This window comes from Leptosomus discolor, chromosome 9, assembly GCF_034619465.1.
Source record: "Leptosomus discolor isolate bLepDis1 chromosome 9, bLepDis1.hap2, whole genome shotgun sequence".
Taxonomy (NCBI): domain Eukaryota; kingdom Metazoa; phylum Chordata; class Aves; order Leptosomiformes; family Leptosomidae; genus Leptosomus; species Leptosomus discolor.
The window spans coordinates 26,032,090-26,047,888 of NC_141399.1; the positions used below are offsets into that span (position 1 = coordinate 26,032,090).

At 54.2% G+C, this 15,799-nt stretch overlaps 1 protein-coding gene across 1 annotated transcript in view; it reads left to right on the top strand.

Annotated features, from left to right (window-relative positions):
• EFNB1 (ephrin B1) overlaps positions 1-15,799 on the top strand; it is a 49,794-nt gene that overhangs the window by 22,022 nt on the left and 11,973 nt on the right. The window contains exon 2 of the mRNA XM_086470262.1: positions 8,402-8,679. Coding sequence (XP_086326388.1) covers positions 8,402-8,679 — 278 coding nt within the window. The remainder of the gene's footprint in view (positions 1-8,401; positions 8,680-15,799) is intronic.

Sequence of the window (15,799 nt, forward strand, 5' to 3'; positions counted from 1 at the left end):
GCCTGGTCTGAAAGCCCTTGGGAGCAGAGCAGCCTTGTGAACTCAGTGGCAGGAAAGCAGGCACAGAGGGCAGAGCAGACCTGTGGGGATCATCCTTTTTGCCTGGTGACCACTGCTAGTTGTTCCTCATCTGGATTCCCCTGCTGTGGCATCTGGTGCAAGGACAGCAAAAGCAAACTCTGTACGGAGGGACTGTGTTGCTGCTTGGTGGGTGGCTTTTTTGACTGAAGAGCACCTCCAGTAGTAGAAGCAGGCTGGGTGGTGGTGATAGGTGAAGTTTTGAGTCAGCTTTTCCCCGGTGTAGCTCTGGATTTCTTCTCCCCTCAGAGAGGGGCCTGTGCTGGAGGAGGGGAGACCAGATCCTTCTCCAAGCTGCAGTGGGAATCTGCGTCCGCCTGGCTTCCCATTGCGGAATGATACTGCAGTTATGTGTGTTTTCATGGGGAAAATAGGTTCTCTCTGGTCTTTCTTCATTTGCTAATCAGGTACAATTGGGCTCTCCCCCTTTACGTTTTGTAAGGGCTTGGTCTTCTGAGTTACAGCAGCAACTGGGCAACTTCTGCACAAAGCTCAAAAAGGCGTGATGGGATCTCTACTACTTCCCAGCCAGAGCAGGCAGCTCTGCACTGGGTAAGCAAGATGCTTGCTTGGCCTTCCGTGACTGGAGCTGGTTAGGGAGAGTAAACATTGACTGTGAGGCTCATGGTTACTAAACCTCGGTGTGAAGCATTGGAGTGGCCTCCTGGCATCACCAAAGCCACTGGCTTCCCTGTGGAGAGGTGCTGGGAGCCGAGTCGGGGCTGAGGCTGGCACTTGAGCATGGACTTGCCTGTGATGTCCTGAGCGTCACACCTCTTTCTGGGCAGAGAGGGGTATTTTGGTTTCATTTTCCCCCTGCAGCTGGTGTTTCCTTGCCTTCCGCTTAATTTGAGCCATGGTTTAACCGTGACCTGGAGTCAGTCACGATGCAGAGCTTATACCGGGGTGCCTGTGCCTGGGGGGGCGGGGGTGACACGACAATGGCTTGAGCATCTTTTAGGATCGTCCTAAAAAAATGGCATCCCTGATACCTGGACGGGGGGGGTCACTTTTGGGTGGGTGGGTGTTTTTGCCAGCCTGTGCCGAGCATTAAACACACAGCTGGCATTAAAGCAACAAAGGGGTTTTGGGGAGCAGCGGAGTTGGAAAATGGCATCCCCGGGGGGGGGGTTGGGGGGTGTTCTCAGGGTGTGGGTTGCCATGGCGACCCGTTTATGCCTCACTGATGCGTCGTGTAAATCCGTTTGGAAACGAGAAGGGCCTTTTGTCTTTGGAAGCGTTGAATGGGCCTCATTAAACCTGAGATGTGGAAAAAAGGGGCCTTAGAATGTGTCTGGGAGGGGGACCGGACGGCTCAGCAGAGGCGGTTCCCCCTTGCCTGGTGATGGGGGATGGCGAGGAGCTGGGGGGGCTGGAAGGTGCCATTGTGAATCGCTGAAAAATACCTCTTTGAGTAGCAGAGGCCAAAGGAGTGAAGGAGATACAAGGCTGTTTTCGGAAAGAGTTACCTGGGTTCTGTGCTGACCACCTCAGCTCCGAAAGGGTGCAGCAAAAATAGAAGAGGTCCTCAAAAGGGCAGTGAAAATAATTATACATAGATTAGCAGGGGGCAAAGAAAAAGATTGAAGGCTCTTTTTAAAGGAGACTAATAATAGAAGAGCACATAAAAGAAGTGGGATCTAAAAGTGTGGGGATTCACGTGCTTCTATTTACCCTCTCTTGCGGCAGCAAATAACTCAACTGAACAAGCAAGAAAGCGACAGATAGAGATGGGAGACAGAGGAGAGCAGGGAACCTTTTTTTTCAAGTTGTAATTAACTTCCTTCCATGGGATATCTTTGTTCACAAGAATTTAACGGGAGTCAAAAAGGAGAAAGGGTCCTCTGCCTCCCAGTGCCAGCACTGCTCTGGGAAAGGGTTGTGGATGCTGCTGGTGTACTGGGACGCTGTACTGGGATGAGGTGGGCCATTGGGTTAAGCATGTAATTCTTCGGCTCTTGAGAGGTGAAGTGAGATTGGTGGTGGGCTATGGTGTCCCGTGGGGCTGGCCAAGGACCCCCACTGATGTGCCAGTGCCTGGGGTGTCACCAGGAAAATCTGCCCCTGTCCCCTTGAGGTGGGGTATCTGATGCTCTCTGTCCAAGCTCACAGGGGACCGTGCAGTTGTCCCTGTCTGATGGTGCTGTTTGACTTCAGCCACAGCGCTGTGAAGGTACTGCCCAACTAAGGTCCCAGTATTTACTACCAACCCCTTGATGTCACTTGCTTGATGAAAATACGGGGTTTGGCAAATGCAGAGGTGGCTGGGCATCACCGGAGGAGCTTTGGAGCGATGGTTGGAGTGTGAGCTCTGGAGGGACCCTCCGATGGATGGAGCGTGCCCTGGCTCTGTGGTGTCAGGAGGTCTGGATGACTCCTATGGGGACAGGACTGATTTCTTCTAGCTGATGGCCGAGTGTCCTGGGTAGAGAAAATCCCCTGTGCCTGGGCAGCTGCTGCAAAATGGTGGTGCTGTGTCCCAGAAGAGTGAATAAGAATGAGGCAGGGAGGCAGACATTTGTGCATGCAATTGGGCATCAGCAAAGCTCTCCTAGGTTTCAGAGTGTTTTCCAGGAGAACATACTTAGTACATAGAGTTTTGGCTTTTTTACTGGATCTCTTTAGCTTGCAGAGCCGTTTCCCATCCCTTTTCTGAGGTGGTTCCCAGCTGGGGTGAGCTGCAGTGGCTTGTCAGAGCCGTGGTCCTGCTGGGAGGACCCATATGCTCTATTGGTATGGAGAGCTGTGCCAGCGTGGCCTCCAGCTGCCCAGGCACCAGGAAAACACACAGCTCCTGCATACTAGAAAATGCCACGTGCACCTCAGTTATTGCTGCCCTCCTCTCACAGCGCCTCGCTCTGCCGGGCATTGGCAGCTTTCCTGCAGCCTTCGCTGCCAGAAGTAGATGTCCTACATGTAAGATACAGTTATTTTTGGGTTTCTTTGAAGAAAACAGCATTTAGCATATGTCATCTTATATGTATGTCAGCATTAATGCTTTAGAGCATCTCCTCCAAGAAGATTGTTGTTAAATGTTGTTCTGTTTCCTGCAAAGCTTGAAATAAGGTGAAGTGCATCGTGTTTCTTGGACGTGGGGAAAGGTGATGCTGCCCCAAAGTTTTTGTAGTTCACATGGTGCAAGAAGTGCCTGGACTGCGGGATAGAGAGGTTGTTGGAAAGTGTGTCAACCTGTTCTTTTAAAAAACTGTATTTTCAAGCAGTTTAGTAGACATGTTCTCCCTGAGGAAGAGCTGAAGGACTGCTAGCATGTTTGTAAAAGTGCTGGATACCATATCTGCAGGACACTTGTGTTTGTAGCTATTGCTGTGAACGTGTTGGCTCGCCCATGTTTAACCATGACCCAGTCTGCTAGCCTGTGCATGCCCATGTGGAGAAGAGGAACCTGCATGATATGTGTGTGTGTGTGTGGAGGAGGAAGATGTCATGCCCAACATGAGTCCTGAGCTTGCTCCAACCAAACTTGCATGGTTTTCCTTCTTACCCTGTATTCCTGGGCTTGCTGAGCCTCTAGCAGCGGTGGGATGAAGCAGGTCATCCTTTGGGGTCTGCCATTTGCAGGAATGCTGGTGCTGCCGGAGCTTCTTGGCATGGCTGGTGTCCTGCGGGCCAGCCCAGGAAGCCATGGGCTTGTAATCTGGCAGGCAGTTTGCCGGGAGCCCTGCCACCCTCCCATGTGGCTGCTCCTCTTTGAAGCTGAGGTGTGAGCTTCTTGGTGGCCGGTGGCAGGACAGCATCTCTCTGCCTGGGGTTGAACCAAAGGAGCAGCTGGCACCATGGGGCTGGTCTGAGCTCACCCGATGCCGTGGTATGGCTTGACCTCTTGCCTAGGCACAGCCCAGGGACGTGAGGGGTGCAGTCCCTCCCTGAACCCCAGGCCAGCTCCGCTGCGTATTTCAAGGGTTTATCATCTCTCACTGCCCCATTCCTCTTCCAGCAAACTGTGATGCCAGGGTGGCCTCCTGTACACTGGGCACTGGCTGAGTCTATGGCCCTTCCAGCAGGTCCTACTTGTAGTCCCTGGGTCACTCCACCAGGTCCCACTGGAGCTTTTTGGACCCCTGAAGGGTGAACTAACCCTCCATGCTGGTGAGAAGAGGGGCTGCCTGGTCTGCAGGGCGTTGGGGGTCCCCAGCAGTGGCCCCCCAACTCGGGGCAGGGGAGAGGCTCCTCTTTAATCGCATCTCTCTGCTGTGGCATCCCGCTGCCAACAGAGCTCCCCTTGTTTACCCAACTCGGAAGAATCGGTTTACAAGGCTCACAAATACCCTTTTCACCTTTCCCATCAGAAAACACCTCCCGAAACAATAAGGAAATTGGACACTGCTACCTGATCGCTCCCAAGGAACTTGTGGGGCTGGGAACTGGGGGCCAGGGGGTCCGGGAGGTGGGGACCAGGGGTACGGTGGTGAGGATGCCTGACTGGGATGCTCCTTGGCAGCTGGCATGGCTCTGAGGGTGGGCAGCCACAGGTGCCACCCAGAAATCACCTTGAGGGGCTTTAAGTGATGAAACTGGTGATAACTGGAGTGGAGGCCAGTGCTCCTCTCCCAGCACGCTTTGCTCGTCTGGGTGCAGTTTGCAGCACCGGCAAATAAATTTTTTTTTTTAAACTTTAATGGCTGTAGTTAATCTTTCCCACCACCTTCGACACCAAGAGAAAGGATGCTGAGATGTTATCTGTGAGCTGCTAACTGGTGATAGCACTGATGCTAAATAAATAGGAGCTGGAGCCACCATCCTCCTCCCAAGTAGTGGGAGAGGTGGTTTGGGGGGGAAGGTGTGTGTGTGGGGACACCCTACCGGGTTTTGTGGGTGGCTGGGGTCTGATAGAGCATGTGTCTGGGGCTGCTTACCAGAGCACGTTACTGTGCAGGGTCAGTCTGAGTTTCAGCATGAAGGTTGAGCTGAATTTTGATTTTTTTTTTTTTTTTTTTTCCCTTTTCCCACCTTAAAACAGGGAAATGTCTGTAATGTGTGCAGGATACAGCAGATCCACCCCTGGAATTACGGCATGTGCTCTGAGGGCACAATGAATTTCCCTATTAATTTAAAAGATCTGTTCATTCTTCCCCATTAAGATAAATTTGAAGACGTGTCCTTGTAAAGACAAGTCAAGAGTGTAATTCTTTTTTGCCATCAATGGTGCTTCTGAAGTAAAATTTCTCATACTCAGAACTTCCTGTAATACTGCGTATGGGCAACGTGTGACAAATTTTGGATGCTTTTTTCTCTGCTGTTCCAGTGATAAATGTTGCTTTTCATCTTCTGTATTTTGAAGGAGAATTTCCTGGAGAACTGGCCTCTCGCATGATGGGAACTGTTGACAGTCTTCCCTAGGACGGTCATCACAAGCTATTGCTTGTGACAAAACAAATCTTTGCGGAGGGGGGAAATCTTTATGTGTGGTTAAGAGCTCAAAGAGCAGTGAGAGGGGTTTTGAAGGCGTACACATCAGGGGTTTATCTCCACCACTCATGCTGCCCATTCGCTCCACTGGGAAACAGCTCTGCTTTTAGAGAAGAGATGCTAAGGGGAAAACGGAGGAGGAAAAATCAGGAAAACTGGAGGACAAAGGGTAAGACGTGTGCGTGCAGGCAGGAATGCGGCTGGCAGGGAGCAGTGGACAGAGGGAGCAGCCCCAAAAGCCCCGTGCAGCCCTGCCATTGCATGTGATGAAGGGCTGCCTGCCTTGTCTGGTAGCTCTGTCTTCCTCGATGTTCGTGTAGCAGATCTGGAAAATGTTCCTAGGCTAATTCCCGGGCAGAAGCTGTTGCTTCTGAAGCTGAGACTGAGCGTTCATAGAACGAATTCAGCTCACCATTTTATCCTTGAAAGAAACAGGACAAACATAGGCCTTCTTTATGAATTCTCTGAGATGAAGAAGTGTCAGCAGGATGTGGTGCTGGGATGTTCTCACCTCCCTTGGTTGCTTTAGGGCCTCTCCCCTCGTTAAAAATCAGCTTGAGCTGATCCCAGATGGCCATGCTGTCAGCGCAGGTTGGTGTTGCGTGGACCAGTCGGTTTGCAGGTGTGGGCCAAGGCTTTGACCAAGAAGGTGTGATAGGTCCTCCTGGTATGGAGATGGGGGATGGATAGGAGCCTTCTCCTCCTGCTTGGGCGTTTCAAGACATCTGCTTGACTTGTTTGTGGCTTCCTGTTAGGCATCTTCTGGGCAGGAGGGAGCTGGCAGGGGCCGGAGGAGAGAATTTGAGTCACTTGGGAGTCCTGTGCCAGAAAGCCTCTGACTCAGCCCAACCATGGAGAAACGAGTGTGGGATCCAGCTGCCTCTTGGGGTGGGAACCCGTGAGCGAGCGTGCAAGTGTTCACTTGTGCTACATGTCTGCGGCCCGGCAAAGGAGGGACAGGGGCTCCTTTGCATCTCCTGCTGCACAGCTGCTGGGATTGCATCAGGGCTCTGGCCGTGGGTGGGGGAAGCCTTTATCACTCCCAAGGCTTTGGAAGTGGCGTGCTGGCCGGGGGCCAGTTGACCTACTTGGTAGTGTTCAGGCGGAGCGCAGCTCACCTGTTGGCAGTGCTGGGGATGGAGCCAGGCTCTGCCATGCCAGCAGCGTGGTGCAGCATCCCACCTGCATGGGCCATTTTTAAAAAATTTCCTGCTCTTTTTGTCACCTTCTTCTGGAAATGATGACTTTTACAAAGTTTCATGGCTCCCCACAAGCTTGCATGGCAAAGGTGCAGCCGCTGTACCGCTGGTGGTTTAGGGTGGTCACAGCTGTTCCCCCCGCACCACTCCTGATGCCCTGTAGCTGTGATGCTGCCTTGGGTACCGCTGGAGCTGACATGGTGGAGACTGTGCCACAGCCTGGCAGAGAGGATGGGGCAGATAACCCGCCTGAATTTGGCTGTCGCTTTCCGAGCAGTGTGGGTGAAGGTGACCGTGCCGGCTGTTCCTGTGTCTTGCCTCCTTTCCTGGGGCTGGGTGAGGGTAGGCGCCCGGGCTGCCCCCTCCAACCCGGTGAGCTGACGAGAGGTGCAGCTGATGGATCTCTGTCCCTCCCACTGTTACAGCTGGCACTGAGCTCCGGGAGCCTTTGCCAAGGGCATCAAGGTGCGTGTGGCTCCAGCTCCTCCTGCCTCCTCCCAGCCTGGTCAGTCGGCATGCAGCTCTGCTGGGGCTCCTGGAGCCAGAGGCCTGGAGCCTGGGCTGCTCAGGTGCTGGTTTCAGCTCCGTGTGGCTTCTTGCTACGACTTGTACCAGAGCCACAGAGCAGGTTGTTCTTGTGTGTTTGATCTTCCTTCTGTGGTGCCTGCAACCCCAGCCGGTGTGGCTGGCTCAGGGAAGAAGGTGTCCCGTCCCCCCATCCAACTCTCAGGATGGGATGGGGCAGGGACTGGCTGTGTCTTGAGAGCGGGGAGAGAAAGCTGTGGATATGCAGCCTGCCAAAGCACATGCTTTGGTTTTCGCTGTGGCTGAGTTATACGAGGGAGTTGCAGCAGAGATAACTTTGCAGGAACATCCATTTCCACCTTATTGTCCATCAAGAATGCACTACATTGCCTACATCAAAGTAGATGATTTGCTGCCTACCTTCTTGTTGCCCTAGTCCTCTACTTCATGCTGAAAAAAAAAATCGGAATATTGCTCCACAATAATGAAATCTGAATGCTAATTATCAACATATTGCCTTCCTTCCCTTCGCAGTGCCCTGCCTTCCAGCCCCAAATAGCTTTCCTCCCTCTTTGCTCCTCTCCATCCGGTCCTCCCACGCTCCTGGGCATGCCGTTGAGCCTGGCTTGGTAGAAGTTGTCCTGCAGGATGCTTCCCTCCCTTCCATTTAAGGACAGGAATTCCTCGGGGAGCCAGGGCGTGAAAGAGATCCCTCCCTGCGCCCCATTGTTAGGACTTCTCCCCGTGCCTTAATTATTGCTTGTCCCTGCAGGAAGCTCCTTGTCTGGCCGTTGGGCAGAGCCGTGGCGTCTCCAGCCTGCCCACTCTGCAGCCCTTTGTGGGAAGACTCCATGCCCTTTTGGGTGCCAGGCTTGGATCTGGGAAGGGTGCTCACCCTCATCGTGGTAGGAGGGCCAGGGAGTGGGACTGAACTGATCGAGCCCCTGTTTTTATCGGTGGGAGCCTGCACTGGCTCCTTACACATGCAGCGATGGTGAAGGAAGAAGAGAGCTTTATTTTGGTGTCAAAAAACATCTTGTGGAGAGAAGCATCAGAGTTTTAACTACAATATACTGTGAAAGCAGGACACTGCATGGGGTGGGACAGGCTGGCATAGGAGCCACTGCTTGCGCTCAAGCGTATGGCTAACCTCTCATCCTCCTCTCTTCCAGGTTCATGGCTGGGAAGGGGCTGGTCATCTACCCAGAGATTGGGGATAAACTGGACATTATCTGCCCCAAAGCGGAGCCATCCAAGCCTTACGAGTACTACAAGCTGTACCTGGTGAAGAAGGACCAGGCAGATGCCTGCAGCACCGTCATGGACCCCAATGTGCTGGTGACGTGCAACCGGCCTGAGCAGGAGATCCGCTTCACCATCAAATTTCAGGAGTTCAGCCCCAACTACATGGGCCTGGAGTTCAAGCGGCAGCAGGATTACTTCATCACATGTGAGTTGCCCTCCTCTTCCTCGCTGCCATCCCTGGCTCGGGGGGGCCGTGGGGGCCTGGAGAGTGTCGCCAGGCGCTTGTTCGTGACTTGGCTGGTGCAAAGAGTTGACACGTACAGAAAATATTTCCTGCTGGATGGGAGAAGGGGGAGGAATGTGTCAGTGGCCAAGAGGGTCACCGGCCTGTATCTGGCTGCTGTGCTGTGTCCCCTGTGCTGCCTGCGGCTGGGAGCCGGAGCACATCCCCCAGCCGAGGTCAGCCCTGGCACCAAGGGGCGGTGTGTATCTGGAGCAGCGTCAACAGCTGGAGCTTATTTTTGGCTGTCAACTTTTCTGGAGGTGTTGCAGGGCATTTTTTGTAGGTCTTTGCCTTGGAGCTGAGGAGCTTCTGGTGGGGCAGTCGGGGTCGGGAGGAATGGTGACCGAGGAGATGCCCATCCTCCTCCCTGGGTACTGCCTCTGAGAGCAGCCCCGGCAGGTGCCCAGTGCTTCCTGGGGTCTAAATGTCTGTAAAATTCTGCATACTGACCTGTTCCTCTTCTTTCTTGGTATAACATGGCTTTATGGTGGGGAGAGGGAAGGAAGGCTGAATTTTCTTGGAGCACGTGGCCCGTACGTGCAGGGGACTGTTGCACAGGGATGTGTCTGCCTGTGCCGGCACTGGCATGGGTGGAGGGATGACTCTGGGGAGCTTGGCCATCCCTCAGCAGCTGGTCTGGCAGCACTGGGGTTGGCAATGCCTCCTGGCTCGCTCTTCCCCTCCTCATCTTCTCCCCAACCACGCTGTTTCCACCTGGCTTGCTGCATCGCATGTGAACCCATGGCAAAGCAGCAAGCAAAGGGCACGGTGGCCGCGCGGCTCATCTCTCCTCTCGCTGTCACGTGCTGCGGGCTCGTCAGTGAGCAGCCCAGTGCAGAGGTCAGCTGCCCGTGTGGGAGGCGAGCACCGAGCCGTGGGAGCTGGTGCTTAAACAGTGTATTTTTAGCCTGAAATCTTTGCCCTTGGAGCAGGTGCCGGGGATGTTGCAGGGCAGGATGGGGGCAGGAGGTGCTCTGCCATGGTGATGCTGCCAGCCTTGATTTCCCCAGTGGGCCCTCCCTGGGGTGGGGGCTGGCTGTAGTTTTGCTGCAGAATAATTTGAGCAGACCCTGTGCACTGAAAGCAGCGGGGACGGGCTCCAGCAGATTGTCCCTGAGTCCACCCTTGCTTCCTTCATGGTAAATTTTGCTTAGTGCTTCCTAACACGTGGCTGAGCACAGGGTGGTGACGAAGGGGCTCGCAGGGGTTTCTGGTCACCTGCGCCCAGCACCACGTGGCCGTAGGAGGGGTGACGGCGGGGAGGACCTGGCGCAACAACCTGCTCAGCCTGCTTGGCACGGCAGCGGTGCCGGCAGAGACCTCGGGCTGCACAGGGCTGAGTCACCATTTGGCGTGGCTGGTCTCTCCTGAGAGCTGCTGTCACTCGGTCACCCTTGCTGTCCGGATCTGGGGCCATCTGCCCAGTGTCACTCAGGGTGCACAGATGGGATTGCCAGCTTTGCAGCCGTCAGGGTTGCAGGCAACCCTGGCTGCAAGCCCAGGCACCTCAGGGATGGGCTGGGGATGCCAAAAGCCCTGGCACAGCTCTCTTGCAGGCTCCCATCTCCTTTACTGCAAGTAACTATGGCTGGCACCAGTGCTGGGACCATGAAAGGTCAACCCTTCTGCTGTCTCTCAGCTGATCCAAGGCTTAATTCAACAGCAAGTTTCTCTGCAGTGGGCAAAGAGAGAGTGAGGCTGTGAGTCTGCCTTTTGTATGTCAGGCAAACATCTTGAAGCACTTGCTCTGTGGCTCCTCCGTGTTGGAGGGTCAAGTTCGAGCAGTGGCACAGTCAACAAGCTAATGAGGGATGGAAGTGGGGTCCCACCTTGCACCCCCATGCTACATCCTGTGGGACCCTCAGGCTGCAAATAGCCCCTGAAGACAAATAGGTTCCCCAGAACGAGCTCAGGAGCCTAATGAAGCACTGGGGAGGAGCAACACGGAGTTGCCCTCGCATTGCAATGCAGTCCAGCAGGAAGGCACATGCCGGGCAGGCAGAAGGATTTACCAGGCTCTGAATTGCACAAGTTTTAAGGAGCTGCTTTGCATTTCACACGAAAGCTCTTGCTTAAATTAAATCAACCGCCCATAGCTTTCGGTGGCATTTTCACAAGCGGCCGATGGCATGCTACCGAGTACAGTCATGGCTCCCCAAGGGCCCCCATGGCTTTGAGCTGGTGCCAGTTCTTCTCTGATGCTGCTGCCACACCTGGGTCACCATTGCTCCGGCTTGCTGCACGTCTGACAGGGTGCACAGCTGGGATTTTGCAAGCGCAAAATTTTGCAAAATCCCAGCTGTGCACCCCGTCAGAGGTTTGGCTGAGGCTTCTAAACTCACTGCATTTTTTGCCCAATAATTTTTTTTACATGATTCTGCTACCAGCCATGGGAATCTTCTCCCATATCTAGAATTTTTTTTTTATATTTGTAATGCAATCCTGCTTTCATCCCAAGGTGGGGTGCAGGTGGGCAATCTCACCAGACACTGCCATAAAATCCTATTTATCCTCTATTTCCCAGTCTCCCGTTGCAGCATCTCAGAGCCTGAATAGGGATGTGATGAGCAGAGTGCTCAGAGCATCCCCATAGCATTCCCCGCCTCATTCCTTGGGGGGCCAGCAGTGCCCTCTGCCCCTTCTTCGGACCGTTTCTGACTTTAATTTCTCTTGACTCCTCTGTGCTTTGATGCGAGCCCCCTCCGCGCTGGGAGCGAGTGGCTACTGCCAGCTGAACTTTGGCCCCTGGGTGGGCCGAGGATGCTCCTGTGATCTGGCTGTACCCTCTGCCGAGCAGCCCCAGGAGCTCTTTCTGCCAAGAAATAAAATAGCCAAAAAACAAAGTCAAAAGTCTCCTGAGCAGACCACCCACATGTTGTCTTTTTTTTTCCTTTTTTTTTTCCCCTCCCCAACCTCCCCAAGCTTTGCCTTGACACACAAAAGGGTTTTTTTTTCTTCCTTTTCATTTGCCAGCAGCCCTAAGCTAGGGGAAGCAAAGCTGAAGCAGAGTGGGACAGCAGCGGAATGTGTGCTGCTTGGCCCCCACCTTCCCCAGGCAGCTGGAAAACCTCCCTGCCAGAGCCAAGGGGCTTCCTGGGGACCCCCCCATTCAGGGCTGCTCCCAAGCCTCGTTTAGGGCCACTTTTATCATGGAGGGATGCGGCCCCAGCCCTCGGCTTAGCGATGAAAAAAGGCTTTTGAAAGCGAACGTAACATCTCCCCATCCTCTCCGAAGCTTTGCACCCAGCCCCTCCGCGCCAGCCCCGGGCTTTTGGTGAAAACATCGTTTCTGCTGGGGCTGGCCAGGGGAAGGTGGTGCTTCTTCCTAAGCTGTTTCATAAGGAACAAGATGTGGCAGCTCCTGCCTGCTGGAGACAGAGGCTTGGTCTGGGGCTCCAGCAGGACATGGGGCACTGTCCCCAGGACGGGTCCCTGAGAGGGCAGACAAGTTGAGAATTTGGGAATTGGGTGTTTTGCTCCATGGCAGACTTCGAGTTCAGGGCAGCCTGTGGTCTCTGCTGTCCCTGGTCTCCTGTGGCTGGCTCTGTCCTTGGCTTTGGTGACTGGGTGGGAGTCTCCTGTTCCCAGCATCCTGTCCACTCCCTGCAAAACCATCCTACGCTGTGGGCAGACGGAGGGAAGTGTGTGGTCCTGGCTCTGCTGGGCGGTTCCTCCTGCTGTGCTGCGTGGGAGGTGGCAAGGTGAGGTCAGACAGAAACGAATTTTTGCTTTTTGCCCCCAAAAGACAGTCCTGTTGGGGGTTCCTCAGCCAAGCACAAAGCCAAGGACAGGCTGCTGGAAAGGTCGATGGAGACTCCAGGGTAGTTTGTACTTGCAGACCTGTGTGCAGATGCAAGTGCTGCTGCCATTCCCTGGGCCAGCAGCAAGGTTTGGATCGTCCTCATCAGGGCACAAGGTGCTTCTGGCTCATTAGCAGGCATGCGGTTACTCCTCCCTTTGTTCCTGATGAACTGGTAGAGAAGCTGGTTGCTTGTGAATGGCTGAAATGGGAGGGAAGAATGTGTCCGAGTGCGTAAAAATAATCAATCGAATGGCTTTTTGGGCTAGCAGGAGCAAGAGGCTGTAAGAAGATGAAAAGTGAAGACTGTTTTGTGAAGGTGCTGTCCTAGAGTTGGGTGGTGGTCCTGCTTCGTGCTTGCAGGTCATCTGTCCCAGGTCTGAGAGCCTTACCATACTGGCGTTTCTCCTCAGCCTTGGTTTTTATCCATTTCTGATGATTTTCTCTGCTTCCTTGGCTGTCCATGCCCCACTCAAGTAGCATTCCCCCCTCGCCTTGGTGTCTTCGCTCCTGGGGATGCTCATGGGCAGCTCTGTCCCTGCCACGGCTCAGCCAGCCGTGCAGGTTCAGCTCTCTCCACCTCCTCTCCTAATTTACTCCAGCTCTTAATTGTGTTTGCTGCTACTCTTTGAACTTGCTCCAGTTTTCCTATCTCTGGTAATGAGGTGCCTAGATAGAGAGGCATTAATCCTGATGTCCTGGCAGTGGGGCAGTGTGAGGGGGAGCTCCCAGCGTGGCTCCCTGTCATGCAGGAGCTCCAGATGTGGCCCAGCAGTGCTGCCCTGCTGCCGGTGCCACCATGTGCTGGTGGGGACCTGCCTCAGGTGACATGTTCCTCAGCCTAGTGCTTGCTTCGTCCTTGGACGCGCAGTGGTGATGGGGGTAGTCCCTGCATCCCTTTCTGTGTTCGATGGGGTGCAGGAGAGCGAAGAGCCCCAAGTGAAGCCTCGCTCGGCCTTTCAGTGCTCTCCGGGCAGCTACTTGCAGGTGTGATGGGCGGCGCCTTGGCCAACCAGTGCTGTGGTGTTTTTCCAGGTGGAATCTCTTGCCCATCCCTCTGCCAAGTCCCTGGGCACGGCCACAGTGTCCCACCTCTCCTGTGAGCCTGGTTAAGGCAAGGAGACCTCATTTGGTGAAGATGCGAAAGTAAAAGCAAGGCCCCGGTAGATGGTTGCCCCATAAATCTAATGCATTTGCTGTTTATTGTTGATCTTTAAGCCCTTCAATCCATTTTTGTTGTAATAATGTTCGTAATCCAATCTAACCCTTTTTGGCAGCAGGATTCAGCAAGACTAGATATATTACCCTGAGTCTTTCTTTAAACCCCTTGTCTTGCGTTTCTGTTTTTAGATGCAATTAGACTTAACCTGACAAGAATTATTTATTGTAAACCATTGCTGCCTCTGACGTGGGCTTCGTCCCTGGGCCTTTCTACATCAGCGTTTTTCTGTAGCTTGTGCTTCAGCTTGGAGAAGGGGGTCACCTGTATACTGCTAACTGCCAGAATCCTCCTTCCTTCTTTTTTTTGGGATGCGTTTCCATACTTGCTTTTCTGGCTGTACTCCTCCAGCTTCCAAAATAACTGACCTTGGGTTGGGAAGCCTTTGCCCCATGCCAGCATGTGTGAGTGTCTGTGGGGCCGCTTGAACTCCTTTCTGCAGCCCTTGGTATTTAATAATTTCCTTCCTGGTTCCTTCTGCCTTGGCAAGTGCTGCACTGGCTGCCCGTCTCTGATGGGTGCCGCACCGGGCGGGGGGGGGGGGGGTGGGGGGGTGACGGGGGATGGGACATGGGATGGGTGCAGCCCCCTGGGGTGGTTTGTCAGCCTGCCAGCTCTTTGCTGATTGCATTTGAATGTGGCCACTTTCATGTGCTCCTCGTCTTCCGTCCCACAACTTGTTTGGTGAAGATGAGTTGAAAGCAAAAGTGCTGATTGGTGCCATGATGAGAGCTATGAACTTCTGCTGATAAAAAGCCAATTAACCGGCTTCCTCATGCTTCACCCAAATGGGCCGGTGCTCTGCAGATGCGCTGTGTCCTCGTCCCACTGGCTTGCGACATACCTGTGGTGATGTGGAAAGCCTGGGCAAAGCAAAGCCAACTTGGTGGCATAACCATCTGGTTTTGGGCACTGGCTTTCCTCCCCCATCCCCATCCTGCTGGGAGCTGGTGGCAGAGGGTGGATGCAACCCTCTCCCCACGGGAGATGCTGCGTGGGAGCTGGCGGGCTTGCACTGGAGACAAACAGGCCTCTAACGGTGTCCGACTCCCAACTTCAAAGCCTGCATGCTGGATGTGTCAAACTCAAATAATGGCCCTTAGACAACACACGGTTCCTTTTCTTGGAGGCTTGTCTGAAGACCGTGACCACAGTAAATGCGATTTTGTTGAGCCCTGTCCCTTAAGCCTCTGCCTCTTTTCTCTTCTCCTCCTCCCTCCTGACCTTTTCGGCTCAGTGCTGTCCCCAGACAGCCCCTGGCAGCTGATCTCATAGCTCAGCCTTTCACAGCCCTAATAGGGATGAAAAGCCCTATCAGAAAGGGCCAGTGTCCTGCACCCAGCCAGGAGGTAAATACCCAGCGCTTTGATCTGCTCCTGGGCCTGGGAGAGGGGGGCCCTGCCTTCAACAAAGACCCTGGCCAGGGGTGTGTGTGCCCGCTTAACTCTCTGGCTGTTGGGCAGCCCGGCGCCTGCCTGCACCCAGTGGGCAGCTGCCCACAGCTCTTGCATAGCCAAGGACTCTCCCTGCCGTGGGGAATGGGGCACCAGGTTGTGTCTTCCTCAGGGAGTCAGGCTGCCTGTGTCTGAGGATGCACTTCCCCAGGAGAAACCGTTTCCAAGAGCGTCTCTTTGACACTGACACAACCCATTAGTAGAAAATAAAATGTCTTTAACTCCGCAGTGCTCCAGAAAACCCAAGTGATGTGCAGCCTGGGTGATGGCAGCAAGGAGGTGACATCCAGCTGGCACCCATACGTTGCCCGCCTGATCCTGCTCTGCACCCCGCTGTGCTGCTGGAGCACTGCAACTCTACCTACACCCCTGGAAGCTGCTCCCTCTGCAGCTGGGGTGGAGGGCCATTCTAAAGTTTAGTGCCGTGGCCGTGCGCCTGCCCCCATCCTCTTCCTCCCCTTCCAGCTCCTGCTCCCCCTGGTAGGTCTGCAGCAGTGGGGCATGGGGCCCTCAGGGAATCCTCTGGAGCTGCGGGTACATGGACCCCGATGGAGCCTGCTCTTCAGTGAT